The 21,417-nt window shown below is 38.5% G+C and overlaps 1 protein-coding gene across 2 annotated transcripts in view; it reads right to left on the bottom strand.

The window, feature by feature from the left end:
* Nucleotides 1-21,417, bottom strand: part of kremen1 (kringle containing transmembrane protein 1) — a 77,225-nt gene that overhangs the window by 36,089 nt on the left and 19,719 nt on the right. For both annotated transcript variants that reach the window (XM_014470545.2, XM_023343834.1), the window contains exon 2: nucleotides 8,108-8,270. In XM_014470545.2, coding sequence (XP_014326031.1) covers nucleotides 8,108-8,270 — 163 coding nt within the window. The remainder of the gene's footprint in view (nucleotides 1-8,107; nucleotides 8,271-21,417) is intronic.

Genomic DNA, 21,417 nt, shown 5'->3' with positions numbered 1-21,417 from the left:
ACTACAGTTCACTGTCCCACTCTCAGTGCAACAGCCTCAACCAATTATACAATTTTAAGAATTGTATAATTGTATTATACAATTCTTAAAATTCCCACTTCAGGCTAATAAAATTTTATCTTGTATTATCTTATCTTATAATAAGATATGTTTAAATGTTCATTGCAAAGGTAATTTATTTGTAGTCCCTTTAACAAATTCAGCATGAGTCGACAAAATTATTTTTAAAACCTTATTAGATTATTTACAAGAATGCAGAGAAATGGGTAACACTTTGTTTGACAGGTTGTGAATAATTCTGTCATGACACCGTCATAAACATGACATAACACCTGCCACGAACATGAGTAAGTCTTCATAAATATTTATGACTGTTGTCATAAAGTGTCATTTGGTAAATCATGACACTTTTAATACAAAGTTGACATTATTCAAAATGTCTTTGTTACGACAACTTGACATTAACCAAGAAATCATGATCTGACATAAATTTGTTCTAAAAGTATTACTGATTAAACATTAAAAATTATGTAGCTTTATGTCATTAAAGCTAAAGTTTACCGAGAAACGTAATCAAAAATATTCGACATCCCTAACAGACAGGATCAGTTCACTGATGTTAATTTTATTTATTTTTTTTGCAACGAATGGTGTTACTTTTCCCCCTTTGCAGCAGTATCACCATGTTTATTCGCGTTCCTTTTTTTCCCAAACAATTTGCATCACACCAACAGTTTCCCTTTTGAAGACAGCTCTGGCTGTTGTTTACATGAATACATGTAAATGTGTTTGGAGTTTTCATTAAATGTATCCACAACTTATTTGAATGTGGGAAAACTCGACCTTGTTTGCTTGGGAAAACCATTTTCAGAGTAGATCTACTTTTAATGTCCAATTTTAGAATAAGAAAGCACATGCAAACTCATATTTTCAAACATTTAGCCCTTGCTAACAGCTTTGTGCATCTGCCACATTGTGTATTATTTGTGTGTTTGTTTGCATGAGGCTTAAGAAAAGTTAAAATGCCAACAATGTCTGATGAGGAGATAAAAGCAGACTTAGATTGATGGATATTTTTCCATTTTCCCCTGCAGCAAAGAGAAAAGATGTTATCCTAGAAGAAATTGATAAATGTTATTCCCACTGTGTGAGTTTGTGCCTGTGTGAGGGATTTTTGGGGGAGTAACATTCCCTTTGCTGCATGTCAGTAAAGGGCTTCTTTGGCTCAGATCAGCAGAACTTGTTGAAACACTCCCATACCTGGAGGAAGAGCACTGAATATGTTTGGACTCTTAATTGGCACAATTACGACGATTGAGTCATTTTGCTCAGAGTGAGCCACACATTTCGGTACACAGCCAATTATAGCCACAGTGCCTCATAGGCTCTCCCTAGCCGCACACTTGAAAGCAGGAGCGGTGTCCATCAGAGCACAGCCGGAAAAACAGCTGTTCTTAGCTGGCGCTGCTCACATGTTTTCCTTCACTCAAAAATTTATGAACAGTTTTAAAAAACGCCTGGCGCCGTGAAGCTAGATATAAAAATCCAGAAAAATCTTTAACATTGTGCTATTTGTGGAAAGACCGGTCATAACATGCAATAAAATGTTCACAAAACAAACATTTAGTGAAATTCTAGGTTGACTTTTGTTTAGTTTTACCAGCAGACATGGAAAAAGGAGATGAAAGCTCTACCTCCCTCATTTTGCAGGGTTGGTGGGAGGAGAAATGCTGATTGCAAAGTAGTGATGAGAGGCTTGTCTGGGTAGGGATTTGAGGTCAAAAGCAGATCAGAGTCTGGTAATTTACTGCATGAGAGAAGACTCTTTAATTGACTTGGATGATTTAGCATGCAAACTGCTCTCTGATGCTGTGAATGTGGAGGAAACGTATAGCTGGGGAGGGCTTCCTGCTGCCTGCTGGTGTATTTCTGCATTATGATGACATGCTAAACTCAAAGTCATGTTAGAATGCTACGAGTTACTGTTCTTGATTAATCAAACATCAGATCCTATTACAGAAAACAAATATGACTATTCTGTGATGTATGAAGACAGCATACACAGACAGATGTTCAGGGTAGATAGAACCAGCAATCATGATTTCTTTAAGTGCAACTCTCTGGAAATATCCAACTGTACTCACAGTCTAGAGCTTTTGTGTTTGTTACCCAGACCTAGTCATTGACAAACTCCACTTGGGGACTGTGCTTGGTTCTCTTTACAGTAGGAAATACAGTGAAAGGTGCAGTAACGTCGCCACGCCTTAGTAGATGCCAAGGAGGTGAAAATGAATGACTTTGCAGGCATGCCTGCTTGGTGTTACTGCTTCAGAAATTGAAACCACCTCCTGATCCACTCTGCTGTGCAGTTCACCGGCAGAGCGTAGGCATTTCTGACATCCAAGTCAAAGTCGCTCATCTCCTTGAGTTTGTCGAAAAGTAGGTGAACCTGTGTCACCAAATCATAATATCAACATGGACCAAGATCCCTCACATTAGACAATTTCTAAATGCGACAAATGTTTTTTTCCTCTTCACGACGTATCTTTGAACTGAATGTGACTTATACTCTGGAGCAACTTTTAATTTGGAAAATACGGTACTCCTAGTATAGTGCTTCTGTGCTTCTCTGTGTCTCTTTGCTGTCCTGCTAGCAACATGTCAGTCATGGCGTATGGCTGCTCATTTGATAAGAAGCACCAAGTTCTTCTCTATCTTTTCTACATTAGTTCCAGAGCAAATTGTTGTTGTAATTGTTGTGTGCAGGTGTACTGCTGAAATGTTTGCTACCTGGTGGGTGTGTCCTCAGTGGCAGCCATCTTGTGTTCTAACTAAAGAATGCAGCTACTTTATAGGAAGTGAGCTAATAAGACCAGGGGTTTGGTTCAAAAAGCAAAGAACATCAAAGCAACTTAAATAATAAATTGTGCATTGTATATGTTTGCTTAATATGAATATGAAAATATTTGATCTCTGAACACTGAAATTATGGTAGCCTTTTCTTGTCTGCTGATAGTTTCTGGAACTGTTTCATTATTGTGTGCTGGCGCCGAGTCAATTTTGTAATAGCTGACTGCAGCTTTTTGCAAGGCTGTCCACAGGGATTTAGGTAAGGACTGATTGTTGGCCAGTTATCCATCTTCCATTTTCCTTTGTACTTCTGGAATCAGTTTGCTGCCCAGCTGAAGATGCAATATTCTTGCTTAAAGTCTAGTTTCAAGAAAAAACATAAAAATAAAAGGTCTGTCTTTAGATTTCCTTGGTCAGCTTATCCTTGATTTAATTAATTTCAAAATATAGCAAAGTCAGCAACAAAGCAACTTTAACATGCAGGACTATAATTAAGATTAAATTGGGACCAAATAAACTGGCTTAATTGTTGATGTGATGCTGTGTCTCACTTTGCCTTATTTTTCAAATTATTTTGCTTCAATGAAAGGAGTGGAAGTTCAATAAAATTAATGTGATTTAATCTAAGGTACATTTAGGGTGACCAAACGTCCGTATTTCCCGGGACATGTCCGTATTTCACATCCTGTCCCGGGCGTCCCGGGTTTTTTTTAGAAAGTGAGGAAATGTCCTGTTTTTTAAATTTCCTTCATTGGACCATTAAATTTACAGGCACTAGGGCACTAGGGCACTGCGCACTGCGCTGCGTGTGACGTAATCCCTGAGCCGTGTCAGTGCGGGCAGCCCTGTTCTTAATCAGACGATAGATAGCGTGGCTGTCAGTACGCCAACAACATGCCAAAGCGCAAATGTGCGGAGTTTCCCCGCTTTTAGTGCCCCCCCCCTCCACGATGTTCTGCTTTTCCCAAATTAAAATATGGTAACCCTAGGTACATTTATTTCATCGTATTTTCCAAAAAGCAGCCTGATGTAACTATAATACTAAATTTAATAATGTAGATAAACTGAACTGGAATGATTTGTTGATTGGGATCACAAAAACTCATCATGTACACAAATAATACACCTCCAAATTTTGTTTCAAATTGATTCCTACGTCTAAAGTTTGTGCTATTAATAACCCCAGTATAACTCTGACTTTCCTAAACTTTGAATGATGTTTTAACACAGGTATTGTAGTTTAATGTATAATTTAATTTAGTCATAATCATTTATGTGTAATTTTGCTCATTTCAGGCAAAATAAAGAAAGTCAATTATTAAAGATAATATTCTTTTCAGGTTAAAAAAATTGCTTAAGCTTTTGTCAAACTTATGTGTCAGTTTTACTGCTGAATCTAAAACATCTATGTAGTTAAAGCAATGCTGTTATGAGTGTATTGTTTTTTTGTTTTTTTTAAGTTTAATGCTCTATGCAATGTTTATGAGTTCCCTCAAGTGGTCAAACAATTGTTAGCTAAATTAATGACAAAATAGGTTGGACTGTTCTGTAGCTGGAGTCATTCCAAGCATGTGGCAATCTGAGGTGAGTTAACCTTCATCTGAAGAGCGTAGCATGAGATTTAGTTATGCTATTATGAAACCGTTTCAATGATGCTGGAGCATTATTCACTTAATCATAAGCCGGTGATGACAATGCAGGGCAGATGCATAATGGGTGGGATTTTATGTGTAGTTTTATAATTTAGAGAAACACTTTAAATGTGATTTTGTCACCATGGTAACCTACAGCACATTGTACAGAGATGATATAGTCAAATCATAACAGAAAGCAGTACATGAAGGCAGCTATGTATAATATTGAATGTTGTGGAAAAGTTAATTTATTCCAGTAAGTCAATTCACTAAGTGAATACATTACATAGATTTATTACACAGAGACTGATGCTTTAAAGTCTTTTCTTCTGTTAATTATAATGATGTTCTGATTTCTTCGCAGCTAATGAAAACACATTTAAGATTAGAATATTACATCAATAAAGAAAGTCAATTATTAAATTATTTTCTTACTGTTATGTTTTCAGAACAGTAAGAAAATATTTTTAACACAGAAATCTGAGTTTCATAAAAAGTAACACCTTGACAGCTATTTTCAAAGAGTACTCATTTTACAAATATGGTCATAAAATCAGTGAACATCACGTTTGCAGCCGCCTGACCTCAGGCATGAGCCCTGCATCAGGGAGACTCACTTACAATCAACTTGGGGAACACTATTCACTCTGGCATTTCCATTATCTAATCCATGTAAGGGAAAAGCATTAGAAGCCACGGTGAGCACTCATAAATTCTGCAGAACACACACCTGCATATAAATAGCAGTCAAATTGCAGGCAAAGCTATTCAGCCTCTTTCTGAACTATCATGCGCTTCACACGCTCCAACTAATGTACCAGGAATAGAGTCCAATATCAGGCTGCAGGGACACGAGATTGGGCTGAATGTTAAAAGGGACATAAATCATAACTTTGATTTGTGGGATACTTCTATGAAATGTGACGAAAAGGTCAAAGACGTGCTTTTAGAATAAAGAAACAGTACTTTATCATTCCCATGATTTAAAATGAGAACTTCTTTCAACTATATTAATTATTAGTAAATATGTATATATAAATATGTATATATGAGACCTTTTAAATTCTTCCTCTGGGTTTCCATTTCTGTCTTTACAGGGAAATAATGCAACATTTCTAACCAGTTTTCCCTGTTTTTATTGGAGTATTGTTTTTACCATTTACCATTAGAATTTAATGAGAACATTTTTCATGAACCAGAAGAACTTGAAAAAAAAATCTGAATTGACTAAATGTTCTGTTGGCTAGACAAAAGATTCAAAACTACAATTGTTGCATCTATACAAATTGTTCCTGAACTATGCTACACATTATCTAAGCTTTCATCTTTTAATTTTCAACTAGCCTTAGAGCAAGGGAAGCTAAAACTAATCCTCCATCGTGGTTCCCTCTACTACCTGTCTTGTATTGTTTTTGGATTCCCGTCTATTGTGGAGCTCAAGAACAACCTAAACCTCAGGTCAGGAAGAGACACAAATCAGGAGGAAAGATGTGAAAGACTTTGAAGGTTGCAGGGGTTTTAAAGAAATATGAATTGATTTGAATTGCAGTCTGCGCCTTATGCAAATCAGGCCATTTGCAATCCAAATTGGATGACGAGGTACAAGACATGACTGCAAATGTTCACCTCACGGGCAAGCTTTCTCTGATCAAGCAAATCGAATACAACACATCTTCTGGTGAACTCTTTTTATCAAGCAGCGCATGTACGTGGGTGCAGGAATGGACAAACACTTGACCTTGTGCAGACATGCCACACATGCCAACCCTCATTTACTTACAATGACGTGTCTGCTTTGGTTGTGCAGGAAAAGTGTGAAACTACCTCCTGCTTCAGCCCCGTGGAAAGAAAAGTCATTGATTCTGGGGTGGAGTGGGCAAAAATGTGAGCTGTCGGTAAGCTGCCAAAGCTGCTGACTGTACTAGAGGCCAAGACAGCAGCCAAATCCAAACAATGGAAATGTACTTTCTGGACATAACAAGCTCCTAATGTGCAGGGAATGCTTACCTCCATACTCTGCCTAAATCCAACTCATAAATCTTCCACAATCCCATCCTGTCCAAGTGAAAACAAATTTGCCTTACTCCACTTCAAAGCACGGCCGCATTATACGTCTACAGCCAGAACTGTTCTGGAAGGTCTGTTCTGTTTCCACGAGCCTGGCAATCAGGACCAGGCCACCGTTCTGGACGTCTCCGTTATTTTCAGATGACTCACAAAACGCCGTGAACCCTTCCAACCCCCAGGAAAACGCACAACTTTGACATTTATGCTTGTAGTGCTGACAGCTGCTGTTGAAAGTGTGACCGATGAACTGAAATGGCTTTCTGGACACCCACAGCCACTGCAAACCATTCACGTTGCGGTGACGGAGATTTGCTTACATGAACTTCGCTCGGTGTTTGAACGCTTGTTGCAGCAGAGCTAAACGCTGTCTTTAAAATATTCAGAAGCAGAATATCTGTGCAGGCCCTCTGGGAAGAAAAAACACTTTGAAAAATGACACACACACACAAAAAAAACAGGCACTAAATTATTCAGAAAGTCAAGCACTTGGTAAGCCAACAATCAGAGAATCTGGACATCTTAGAGGGCAGATTTTGAAATAATTTACAACTATCTTGAACAAAAGGAAAAAAACAAGGAGATGATGAAATAAAAAGATAAAGGAGGAAATGCAGAAGGGAAGAGAAAAAAAATTGAAATAAAGATGTTCAGAAGAAGCACACAAAAAGGATGTTTGTTCAAGCCAAAGAATAAGAAGGGGCAGCTAAATGGGTCTTTCTGTAAAACGCAGGTTCTATCAGAACTGTCTCACTATTATCTCTTCAACATAAAATGACAGTGCACAACTTCTGAGAGGGACAAGTTAAATGTTTGAGCTAATATGTCGGTATTTTATGGTGCAACAGAAAACGTTTTGTTACCTTTGAAGGCAGGAAATCTACTCCTTTCCTTCCTGTTTCCAATTTTGGGGTGTTTTGTTCCCTTTGCCAACTGCTGGCATCAGCCTTAAAATTTAATCTTAACTAACTGTGTCAGACATTCCTCTGATAGAGACATGGCATGAATCTAAAGGGGATTATGAAGTGATTAATGAGATTTGAAATAATTTTTAAAAAAGCATTCTTGCAACAAAAATATGTTTTTCATGTAGTGTTCATACTTCTTCAAATCAGTGGTTAATTTCCTGAGTAAATGTTTAACTTCTGGAGGCTTCCTAAAATGTTTGCACAACTCTGCATCAATGAATCACCAAACACAAACACTGGCCTTCACAGATGCACTCCTTGATCTGATTAATGTTGTAAAATTTGTGATTGTTTAATCAGTAAAGTCTGCACTCATTTCCAATATACACACCTTAGTTTCTTCACTTAGGAACAATATATTTTTAGTTCTTTCTATTTTAATCTATTCTAGTCCCAGAAAAGGCCAAACTTTAAAGTTATTTTCTTTGATTTTTGATTTTTTAAAGAAATCTGGTCCTGGTTAGCAGCTGGTTGGATCACAAAGACTCCAACATGAGAATTAGAAGAACTAGATGCTAACAGGTTGTTAGCAGGTAAATTTTGTTTGTTTTTTTATTCATGAGTGCAACTTCATTTTTATGATACACTAACCTGCAGTAGTTGTGGCTTCCCAGACCTCCTTCTCCATTGGGATATTTGAGGGTGTTGTAAGGGTGCTGGAAAGTCTCATTCCAGAATAGGCATGGTTTCCCTCCATTCAGGCTGGTTTGGTTCTGGAAGCCCCTGTAGTCCTGTCCGTTGGCAGTGTAACACTCTAAAAGAGAAGAGAAAATTAGAAATTAATGGAGAAAAAAGGGACAAATAAAATAATATCAAAATCACATGTCTGGCATAAGAGATCATACATCTTTAAAGATAAAAAAAAGTTTTCTTCATTGGGCATATCTACATTCTTTACGATGACATTTGTGCTTTTAAAACATTTTAATGTGTCTGGAATGATTGTAAACGGTCTTATTAGTGCACAGACCCACTACTTTTAAACTCCAGCCAAAAATATGAGAGCAAAACCAATAAAAGCCCTGTTTCAATTAATACCAACATACAGTGAGATGGGGCAAAAGCCACAGAGCTATACAGCAAACGCAAGTATGGCTTGAATTTAGAAGTATATAACAACCATATGTGGATTTCCAAAGAAAAACAATGATTGGTGGAAGGGTTCTCTTCCCTGAAAAACAGGAATTCAAATAAACAAAGCCTGATGGAAAGTTGATGATCTATCACCGCTCGCTGTGAGCCCACAGGGTTCCTCTTACAACACTTAACACTGGTAAAAGGAAAACCACATTCCTCTTTTGATGACATTAAAAGAGAAAACATTAAAAATGTTATGATTACTCAGGGTGCAGATGCTGATAATTGGTACAAATGACAGAGGTGCATAACAACTAAGAAACCAACGGCAACAAGAGAGAGAAGACAAGAGTCAGGTAGACAGCGAGGTTTAGTAGTTTAAAGGGAGAAAGTTTGCATTAAATTTTTCAATATATCATAATATTTTTCGGCAGAAATGAGAGTTTTGAAATTAAGTTAGTCATTAAAGTTTACACTAATATTCTGAGAGGTGATTCAGTTAAATATTCATTCCCGAGAGTAAATAATCATTACAAATCACAAAAAATTATACATTTCCCACATCTGTGACAAGACATGTTTTTATTTTTTTTATTTGAAAGAGGAAAACCATACACACAAACTTATTAATTTAGTAATTAGGAATTATTTGGCAAAGGAAAAATGTAAAGTCATGTTTCATCTATATGGAGATACAGTAGTATTAGGTTAGTCAGTAAAAAATGTAAGATTTGAAGTAATTTCCTTAAAAGCCTCTTTTCAAATAATAACAAGATCATGTATAAATGTTGGCACATAAGTTGCAATATTTTAAATGTAAGATTTTGGGATCTTTTGTCCTGCATTTTGCAATGATCCAGGGGAAAAGAGAATGTTTACTGAAACGATCTTGGTGTTGCTGTCTGCACAACAGGAAGAATAAACATGACTGAATGAATTGTGACAGTATGCTATTTAGCCAACAAATGTTAAGGAAATTATATTTAAAGCATGCTATAAAAAACCCATTTGGATTATATCTTCTTTTTAATTAAATGTTATTGTTTAATTCTGAATTATATATATAAAAAGGATGTGTTGTTTTTTGGTGTATGAACTGACAGGTCATTTTATTAGAAACATGTTGCAAGTATTGGACCTCACCTTTTGCCTTTGTAATCTCTGACATCAAGAAGGCATTTTACTTTTGCAATCCACTGCAGATCCCTGGATAGTTTTGCTTTTTCTGACTTTTCTCTACAAACCAGACATGATTGTTTCAGCAATTTCTGAAACACTCAGAGCAGATCATTTGGGACCAACAACCAAATGGGTTGCTGATAATGGGGTTTTTTTTATCACTAAAATCTCATTTCTTTCTCATTCTGGTTGTCGACTTGAATTTCAGCAGGCTGAGAAGAAGACTGCATGCATGAATTGCCGCCATCTGATTTAGCCGATTGCTCTTTATGCTGACAAACAGTTGAACAGGCGTCCCTAAAATGTGGCATGCAAACAATATATTCGCATATATCAATACTTTAGTATTAAGATTATGGAAGGACAAAACTGTCCAGATGGTTGGAAAGAGAAGGAAGTTGAATTTCTCTAATAATTTCCATGAATGTAGATCACTGATTGTGTCAACAAGTAAAGACTTTGTCACAGTTGTAAACAAAAGTTGCTGAAAATACAGAGCAAAATGTATTCAGAAAACTCTCTGAATGTGCTTGCTATTACTGATGGAATCAAAGAAACATGCTGTTCTTGGTTCTATTATAACACCAATTACCCTCAGTGTCTGTCAATCAAACATTAAGAATGAAAGAAGAATACTTGCTTGTCTGGCTTGTCTCCAAGGGTCTTGTTGCTATGTATGTGGTTAGCCAATAACCGGCCTCTTTTTATCAAGTCAAGCTGTTTGAACCGAGTATGAGCTAATGCATTGCAATATGACAGTCATTATTCCCCTTGGTGAACCAGCTGTGATCCATCGTTCTCTATCATTCTGTTTCAAGGTTTCAGAACTTCCTCTCTTGCATCCTATCGTTTGTTCTCCTTCAGCATTTAACTTCTCTCAAGCTTCCGCATCCCAACCTTTCAGTGCAGAAACAAACATTTTTCTTTGGGGAACCCTGCACACCTGAGAGGCTTTCTGTTCCAGGGTTCATTCTGATGTTCCCGCTTTGTTTTGTTTTCAATGTGCAGTCTGATAGAGCATGAACTAACTTATCACAGCCAGGAACAAACTAAAAGGGAAACAAAAACCTGATGATCAGTATCATAAACATACAGCGCAATAAAGTATTCACTTTTTTTTGTTTTTACTCACTTATCACGCTTAAAAGTTAAAAATCATGAAACAATCCCAATACCAGAAACAATTCATTTGAAGACAATGTAGTTTACAAATATAAATGCATATGTTTTAGTAAAAAAGGAAACTATCCAAACTTGTAGGTGCAATGTGAAAAAAAAAATTACTCTTTAAACATGACAACTGGTTAGAAAACCTTATTTGAAACTTGTTTTTGTATTTACTCAGTTTATCTTTGTGTGATATGATTTTGTGTGTGTGTGTAGGTGCGTTTGTTTCTAATACCTTGTGGGGACCATTTTCCTGACATATACTACGTTGTGGGGACACACTGCTCTTGTGGGGACCGAAGCCTGGTCCCCACAAGGGAAACGCTGTTTTTGGGTCAGGGGTCAGATTTAGGACTAAGGTGTGAATTGAGTTTTGATTAGGGTTAGGTAATTAATGGTTAGGGTTAGGATAAGGGTAAGGTTTAGGCTGTAGAAATGAGTGGAAGTCAATGGAAAGTCCCTGCAAAGATAGCTGCGCAAATGTGTGTGTGCGTAGGTGTTGGTGTGTGTGCGTGCTTGTGTGTGGCGGGGTGTGGGGGGTGCGTGTGTGTGTGTGTTTGTGGTGATCCGAAACAAGATAAGAAAGCATGCAAGGGGCCAAACAGTATCATAGAAATATCTCTGAATGACCGTCTGGACCGCCATGGAAAAAAAGAAACTGCCAACGACATTTTTGGCACACAGTCGAGGAAGGACAGGTGCTGCAATAATTATTCGGAAGACTGACAATTGACAGGTGAGTCCAAGTGTAAATAATTGAAATATGCAACATTAAAACAGAAGGAAGAAGGAACAGGTAATGAAAAATGAAGAAAAGCCAGGTAACTGCTGAGAAAACAAAACAAAGACCTTATCCACAATCAGAACTACAAGTAAATAAAAAAATAAAAGCCGCATACTTTGAGAGTTTCATAGATCTGTATTGAGTGAAACATGACTTCATTGAGCAGTTGCTTTGCGTTACCTCAAAGACACAATTAAAGGTGTAACTTCACTTTTTAAACTAAATAAATGGTGTGCATTATTAACAGTAGCTAGCTTACACTCAAACATGCATTCCAGCTTCTTACATGAACCGCCGAAGTACTACTAACACGTCACTTCATTGTGAGTCAGGAGCCCAGACTATTCTCAGTGCGACAGCCAGAGTTGCTTTTAATTAAGGTTGCTTTGGCCGTGTTGCTCAGCCGAGCTCGTCAGCCATCCATCGTCTGCCTGACAGGAGCTCGGCTGGAGTGGAGGAGCACTGGGGTGTCAAGTTTCTGCAATTATGATGCCTCTCTATTGTTGGTGAGTGTCTCCCATCTCTCTGTGTGCAAATTAATGTTGTCTTGACATGCAAGGATATCCTCTATCAGATCATAAATCCACCTGAGATTGGCTGGTGGAGAACATGACTCCATAAAGCTACAAAAACAACTTAACGAAGAAGCTACTGAAGTTACGCCCTCCAAAGCGGACATAAGGGACATATAAGAGGGATGGTGGTTATAATCAGGCCCACGCCCAGAGGACATACAAGCCATAATAATAATGAACACTTCTCACATCTGAATAGATGCACCTGTAAGCAGATGGAACTGAACACGTTCATATTGAAGATTTTGAAGATAACACCATGTTGTGATATGATAAGTAACAGCTGTAATGTGATCAGTTCAGCTGTGGTGGTAACAGAAACTATGGTGCATTATATGCTGTAAAATAGCACACCGCTGTCAGAAGATACACAACTCTTGAACTTTTTCCCATTTTGTCATGTTACAAACACAAAATACTGTGGATTTTATTGGACTTTTATAATAGATCAACAAAATTCTGCATAATTGGAAGGGAAAGGACCCATTGTCTTCAAAAGGTTTCAATTACATCTGCAACCTGTTGGTCTCTGCCATCTTGTCACGGCTAAAGGTGGACATTTATGCATTTTTGTTCTTCGCAAAATAGCTCAGTCAAATTGGATGGAGACGTGGAGGAACATTGATTTTCAATTCTCAAATGGATGTTAGCTCTGGACTTTGACTGGGCCGGTTTAACACATGAAGATGCTTTGTGCTAACCTGTTGCCGCAACTAACAAATGATTATTCTATCAATTATTCTGAAGATTAATCGAATATTCCATTCTCTAATGGATTAATCACAATCATTCCAGTCCTACTCTAAATTGTTTCATAGTTGCTTTTTCTGTATATTTAGGTTCATTCCTGTGTTGAAAGGTGAACCTTTGTCCCAGTCTCAAGTATTTTACAATCTTTAAAAAGTTATTGACACTCTTTCTTTTATCTAATTCCTCTTTAACTTCCACCAAATGTTCTTGTGCAATGCCTTCGGTGGCCTTCATGATGCTCCTGTTAGGTCTTCACAGATCTGAATTGATATTAAGAGTGCCACTGGACTGTACTTACTAATTAGGTAACTTCTAATGGAAATTGTTGTATGGAATTTTATCGCCCTTATATTTTATTTTAAAAAGAGACGTGTAAAAATACATAATTTCTCTCCAGTTCACAAGTATGTACTACACTGTTGGTCTGTCACAAAATATCAACATGAAATGTTATGATGTTTGTGGTTACAAAATGGATAACAGCTCAAAGGGTATAAAACCTTTTGCAAGGCACAGTGTATGAGGATTTCATACTATATTTACATTTTGTTCTGGATCCTGGCAGCCAGGACAGCAGAGCAAAAAGACGGGGAAACACTCCCACTAAGAGGTTGGCACTGGCACAAGCACAATAATGAGTAACTACTCCCTGAAAGCAATCATGACTTCCCGAGTCAAAGACGATGCCACAAGGAAGGTTGCTTCCTAAATGAGCTCATGGACTTCAAATACTTTCTGTTCAAAAAGAGCAGGTACTGAACTGACAAAGCTCAACTGCTCGATGTGATCAATCCATAAGAATAAGATGATTGACACTTTTAATGTCTCCCTTCCTTTCTCCTGCTTCAGGAAACTTTCCTCCTGAGTTTCAGAAAGGAGCATGGCCCGTCTGGAAGCGGTTGCAGCTGGCAATCCCTCAGCCGGTTTGCGGCCAAGCCGGGCTTCCCGGATTAGACGGTGAAATTTGCAGAGTTTTTGCCACCGTTAAAAAAAATGTGTGGTTGCTTGTGGTGGGAATGGGAAGTGGAAGCTCTGGAAGAACCGAGAGATAAGTGAGGTCATCATAAAGATGAATAGACTATTTAAAATCCCTGCGGATAGCCACACATCTATCAAGCTAAAGAGAAACGCTGCGCTTTACCTTTGAGCGGAGCGGTTTATCCACGACCCGGAGAAATGAAGAGATGATCTACCGATTGGATCGTGACCACTTTACGCTCAACTCCCCTGAGAACACGCCCTGCGCCCCATCATTCCCCTCTCCCTTGTCACCAAGCAACTGTTGGGCTCTCGTCACATGGGTCTTGGCTTTCTTGTGGTTTTATCACAGGCCAAGATGGGAAACAGAACCTCGACCGCATGAAACACATGGGGGAGAGAATCGGGGAAATAAAATCCTCCAATAAAATACGCGCAGATCTAGAAATAGAAAAAAAATCTAGGAAGGGAAAGAAGAGGACTCGCCCTCGACTGAGCCCGGCGCTCAGAAACTCCAGCACCACCCCAGCAATGAGAAAAACAAGAAAAACATGCAGAGGATCGCTGGAAGACAGCTAATCGCCCTGTTATTATATTTGCTGGGATTTGCGGCTAATGACTTCCACATTGCAACTTCAAAATGATTCTCCAAATTGGGGTGAGATGGAAGGAAAAGGGGGGCTTGGCTTCAGTTCATGTGATCTCAGGAAATAAACAAGTTAACAAACAAATTGTTTCTGTTAAACACGTTGTCAGGTCAGATAAGTGACAGAGCGCTTATCTGTTGTGTTAGCTACGTGGAATGAAAAGCAGCGATAATTACAGACAACTGCTTCCTCTCTCACAGAGGGCTGACATAAAGAGCTCCCTTCCATCTTTATTATATGCTTTGGGCTTTAGGGACAGCAAAATAGGCTTTGTGGACGAGCGATATTTCCACTCTAATAAAATTACACAAAATGAGCGTAAGCTCGGACAAAAACATATTTGAACAAGCAGCGACAGTAAAAAAAAAAGAAAAAAAAAAGAAGGAGCTGCACTCATGGGGGTTTTTGCAAACCTTCCAAAGCATACAAACACAGTTGACAAGAGAAGCAGATTACTCGTACACAATAATCTGCTTCCTCCGCGGTGCGCTGGTAGCTATTACTGTTGTGGTGCTCATTAATGTCAGCGAAGTAAGAACAGAGGCCAGGACCAGGCCAAGCCAGGCCAGATGCGAGCAGGTTACAGAGTTCCTTTAAGAGTAAAGAGGAGGGTGTGTGTGGCGGGGGGGGGGAGGAGCACAGCTGGCTGCAGCACAAGTCTGGTTCCCCTTTCCCCTTGAGCGGTATCCGTTTCCACACCAAAACCACATCAGACCTCAGAGGATGGCAGTGTACAGCTTAACATTTATTATCCACGTTTCACAGATATTTGCATGTTCAGCGGGGCATAATTCAATGAAGTTGCACTGCAAAAACACAATCTCTTACCAAATTGGGCTAGTTTCTAGAGCAATTACCTTAGAATTCTTAAAAGAAGACAAAACTAACTTACCAGTACCTTTTTAGCAAGCTGTGGGAGCTTGCTTTAAGTGAATAATTCTTTAATATCGATGAAAAGGTACAGATTATTTCACTTACAAAACTGGAAAAATGTCTTGTTATAAGTAAAATAATTTACCACTGAACTAATACTTTTTATCAATATTAAATTAAGTATGTAACTTTTATTAAATTTCATTTTTTTTTAAAATGTATTTATTGAAACTGCCACTATGTCATGACTGTTTGTTATGAGACTGCCTTCTCCTAGTGCTAACTAAAAACAACCAATCAGAGCCAGGAGGTGGGTCTTAGCCACACCTAAGACCCGCCTCCTGTCTTCTACCACTGCAGCTTTTCCCCATCATTAGATCATGTTGTGAATGCTAAGGCTAGTTGGCATAGCCACCGATGATGACAGATAAATACCTTCCTGTAATGGTGAGTTTTCCACCGCCATTAGCATATTTAGCAGCATATACATTAATTTGAGTGACAGCATGAAACAACCAATCCTAGTTCTGATTGGTTGTTTTTGGTTGGGAGCATTGCATTTCTTCAGATGACAATAGTAGCTCAGCAAGGATATTTTCACAGATTATCTGTCTCATCACAATGTGTCATGACATGGTGTCAGTTTTAACAAATATTTAAAAACATATTCGGTAACACTTTATTTGACAGGTTGTGAATAAGACTTTAGCTTTAATAACATAAAGCTACATAATTTTTAAAGTTTAATCAGTAATACTTTTAGAACAAATTTATGTCAGATCATGATTTCTTGGTTATTGTCAAGTTGTCGTAACAAAGATATTTTGAATGTCAACTTTGTATTAAAAGTGTCATGATTTACCAAATGACACTTTATGACAACAGTCATTGCTGAAATATTATATGTATTTTTTTCTTTCTTCAAGAGAATTAAGATATTTGCTGCAGAAAGTAGACCAACTTGGTAAGATTTTGTGTTTTTGCAGTGTGAATGTTGCTTCAGAGAGAGGAATTCTGCAGTTAATGGCCCCCACATTCTCCCATCTACCCCCTATCCGTCCAGCATTCTTTTAAAAGCATCCTCTGCAAGAAGGTCAGTGAAAGTACAAAGACAAAAAGAGTCGCCGGAGGCTCTTCAGTACCTGAAATTCAGGTGATGAAATACCAAAGTTCTTTTCATTTTCCTCTTTTGTCACATATGTTGTCGCCCAAAATAAACCGAGACTTCACTGAGGCCCCAGAAATAGTCTTCATCACCGCAATTCTTCCTGCAGAAAACCCTCTGCTGCACCACCCTGTGAGTTCACCGCCACAGTGGCCACAGACCCACACAGCTCCTTGCCAGAGTTGCAGGGTAGCACCTATAAAACGTGGCCCCATCTCGTTTTTGCGCGGCCCCTATTATTTAGCTCTGTAATGGAAAGAGCTTAATCTGCTGGAGCCGATGGTGGGTTGAAACCACAGCCGAAGTACCCTCTGTTTGAAGCTACGCTTAGCAAAAATAGAAAGTGTAAAAAAAAAAAAAAAATTTCAGGATTTTCACTTCCCCCACAGTTGGATCTTAAATGATTTTATAGAATAAATAAAACAGGATTTCCTGGAGTCGCTAAAATGATATCAGACAAAACACAGAGCGAGGTTAGGTGCAGGCTCTGTAACGACGAGGGACGATTTAAGGTTTTCCTTGGCAGTAACTCAGTAACTGATGGATTGCAGGTTCTGACAAAGGACATAAAGGGCATCAGAAGACTTGCTGACACGCTTCAGAGAAAAATCTGCCGGCAGAATGTTGACACTAAGCACCCGCTGGCCAACCTGACATGAGGGTGGATGAGGTGACGTGTCGCTTTATCTATATGTGGCATCTCGTTGAGTAGCACACAGCACAAGCCAAAAAAAAAGAGGTCATGCTTCCAAACTTCAAAGCTTCAGCACTTTTTTCTATCTTGTGACTTTGTGGTGTTGTTCCTGCTTCTTTGTGAGGAGATTCAATAAAAATGGAAATGCAAAAAGGGTTTCTTTGTTCCCCTTGCACACACATCCAGATGACAAAGAGCAAAAGGTTGAATAAACAGAAAGATAAATCTCCTGTAACGCATGCCACCGAACCCGCTCTAAACCAGCTCTGACACTCAGAGCAAACAAAGACCTGTGCAGCCTCAGAAACGCTGGGACTGTAAGAAGTAAGGTTGGTTATTTCTGCTGAGCAGACAATGCAATATGCAGATCTGATGTCACGCAATAAATTAGAATGAAGCAAGGGAAGGAATTACAAGTATTTCAGTGGAATGAAGCTTTTTGCTCAGTGAAAAATCTGCCAATGTGACAGATGTGCCTCTGAGCAGTAAACATATCTTCTAGATTATGAACAATAAACAAATTGGGTTCGTCTGGTTTCTGTTATTCACAGAGGCAAAAATAATGTCATTTATGCACGGGTTTGTTATTAGCATCAAGATATAGTGAAGTCTGAAAAATGGCACAGTTTGAAAAAATCTAAAAATTTCCATCATGCAGCCTGTATGGACAGAGGCTACGGAGAGTGAAGAGTGCCAAATCACAATAAATAACTTTGTCTGAACTGTTTTGTTTATTAAATAGATAAGGAAGGTGAGCATATTTTAGGTGACCACATTTATTTATCCATGCTTAGGTAAAGTTTTTGTATTGCTCATAAAATCTGGAACAAACTTCCAGAAAACTGCAAAGACGAAAGGCTGAATTTCTTTAAATTAAGGCTATAAACCATCTGACTATTAATACCTAAAACATTGATCAATGTTTTATCTACTTGATGATTTTGACAAAATGTAATAAATACCACTTGTTTCATAATTGGTTACTGTATTATGTTTTAAGGAATAAAGAACTTTGAATTGCCTTGTTGCTGAAATGTTCTATACAAAGAAACTTTACTTGACTTAATACTAGAGATGCAATAATCCGATATTAATATCTGTGTCGGTCCCGATATTGAAAACAATTCCAAATCAGCTATCAGTGACAATGTGCCCGATCCAAAAAGGCAGATCTATTCAACCTAATTCTATACTTTGTGATCTGAGGGAAATCCTGCTTTATTATGTGTTTCACATTGTGCTTAGGATTCCTAATTTCACTTTGAAAGAAAATTTGTTGCAGTTTATACATGTTTGACCAAGGTGGTCCACCTGTTGTTTTGGTCAGTCTCTTTATTATTTATTTTACATTGGCTGTTGTACCTTTAATTACACTGACTTAACAAATTAAAGTCATTGCATGTTTTGACCAAGCCGTTGGTGTATTTAAGTGTGCAGTACTACTGCAGAGCAATTCAGTAAATTGATGTTTATGTTTTAAAAAAGAAATGTTTTCAGACAATTCAGCTGTTTTTCTGTATTGGATTTGTATCGGCCCGAGATATCTGTATCAGTATCGGAAACGAAAACAGTGGATCGGTGCATCCCTGCTTCATAGTGCCCCTTTATTTAAAAGAAAACGTATTCCTTGCCTTCTAGTATGTAACAACTAACAGTAAAAACAAAAAATTCAGTCATCGCTTTTGGTTTAGATTATCAGCATCCCCTTTAAAAACTTTCTGGCAGGCATCCATAGCCATGACTGCTCTACCATTCCGCTTCTCTCCTTCATTGTTATGAAATGGCTAAGCTTTGGATCCCCCCCAGATGAGGCAAAAAGAGAAAAAAAAATCACTGAGATGACTTGAAGCCTTTCGGCTCAGAAGTTTTCAAGGTGCCCTGATTTGAGCATCTGGGATCCATCCATCATAAACCCAACAGCCAGTTAGAGAACAGTGTGGATTGTGAAAGACAGAATGATGGAAGGAGGCGGGAAATGGAGCGAGATGGAAGAAAGAAGAAAACGGAGAGAAGGGAAACACAGAGGGAGTCAGGGTGGGACAAAGACCGGTTTTATTACACCGCAGATTGTTCACCCAGGCTCTAATTTTCTCCCTCTTGTACACAGCTCCGCTGAAGTGAGCACTTTATTTCACATTTCCCCATATATTATCGACAGGGGTAACGAAGCTCAGACTTGTAAAATTATCAAAAACACAGACCCCAACGCCAGGGGTCTGAGCTTCAAGGGACAGATCTCATTCCAGAGGAGCTCTGTGGCACAGCTGCGCGCTGGGGCCCTTCCACAGCAAACAAGCAAGTGAAGCAATGCCTAGGAGAGCAAAACCATGTCCTGCTAATGCATGTATTCTGCAGGGGAAATAACACATACACATATGGGTTCCTCATTGTAGGCATCCTTTCATAACCGCACGATCTACGAATCGTGATACAAGTCATGATGGCCCACTCCTCCGAATGGCCTTCCTATGAGGGCGTTTCAAGGTCACTGTTCCTCTGCAAAAGCACAAAATCTAAGTATTTTTGGTCCAGTTTCTAGAGTAGATATCTTAATATATTTGAAAACTAACTTACAACTAAGACACAGGAGCTTGTTTTTAGTTAATTCCATAATTTTGATGAAAACGTAAGCGGGTCGCTTGTAACATGGGAAAATATCTTGTTATAGGTAACAATGGAATTAGTACTTTTTCATCAATATTGAAGAATTATTGACTCCAATATCTTGCTGAAAATTAGCTTGTTAGTTAGTTTTGCCTCATTTCAAGAGTATTAACATATTTACAATAGAAACCAGACGAAAAATAATGGTGTTTTTGCAGGGTTGCCTGCAAGTGGACGGTAAGATGATCGCCCCGTTAGCTTACGATGTCAGATTCTTAGATAAACACAAGCAGTGACAAAACATTCGTTAATATTCACTCCAACCCACATCATTCCAGCTCATTTCGTCTTTTTCCCCCTTTAAACTTCCACAGTTGCCTACAAACATGCCCACAGTAAGAATGAAAGGGAGCAATTTTCACCAGCTCACAAGCCGCGGTATTTTAAGTCAGATCCGATGTGGAGGGAAGGAAGGTCACACACACATGCAACACTGGCTTCCTTTGTTTCCCTGCTGGTAAGGCCAATGCCGCCACTGCCGCCACCGCGATGCCATTCCCACCACTCATCGTTGCACTGATATGGCCCACTGAGGGTGTGTGAGTGTGAGAGCTCACATGTCTGTCAGTTTCCTAACCCCTCGCTACACAAAGCGCTGGTTTCGTAAAAGCAATAATCAATTTGTGGCTCCATCATGTAAACAGTGAAGCCAGCACGGTTCGCTCTGTAATTTCATAAAATTCCGACCAGAGACGGGCCAAAACCGTCTGAGACATTAAGCCGAATTTATACCACTAGCATCCCGTTTTAGATTGATCATTTACAGATTCCACATTTAATACGGCTTGTTTTTCAGTTAATAACAATAAATTACTGAAGTTGTCCGTGGAGAACAATGTGATTTGCTTGAAATTACATCAGTCGCATTGCATTGTTTATTTAATCAGTTGTACTGGAGAATAAATGGACCCAAGAGGTGACAACTGTAAATAGGTGGAGGAGATAAAAATATTTTTCTGATTCATTTGAAGTGGCTGATGAGTCCAGTATGCAGTGTAAGTTTAACTGGTTAAAGTTACATGCAATCATGATTCATTTACAAACACGTAGTGTGCAAAACATGGGAACCCCTGCTACACAAGCAACAGGAAAAGGACAAGAGCTCAAGGAATTCTGGGTAAATACAACCAAAAGGAAGACACCTGTCTAACACAAGCAGAAAAAATTATTTGTTGTCTTTTACAAAAGACACAAAAAAAAATCCTACAACCCCTAAAATCTCACGCTACTTTATTTTGTTTGCATTTTGTGAAGAAGGAAGTTGCACTCATGTCTTCTTCTGAGGTTTTCATGTAATTTCCTTCAGTAGTTTCTGGTGCAGCGCCACCACAGGCAAGGAGGGGAACAG

Source organism: Xiphophorus maculatus, chromosome 12, assembly GCF_002775205.1.
Source record: "Xiphophorus maculatus strain JP 163 A chromosome 12, X_maculatus-5.0-male, whole genome shotgun sequence".
Taxonomy (NCBI): Eukaryota; Metazoa; Chordata; class Actinopteri; order Cyprinodontiformes; family Poeciliidae; genus Xiphophorus; species Xiphophorus maculatus.
The sequence above is the reverse complement of the archived record's forward strand: the minus strand, read 5'-3'. Positions and strand labels throughout refer to the sequence as shown.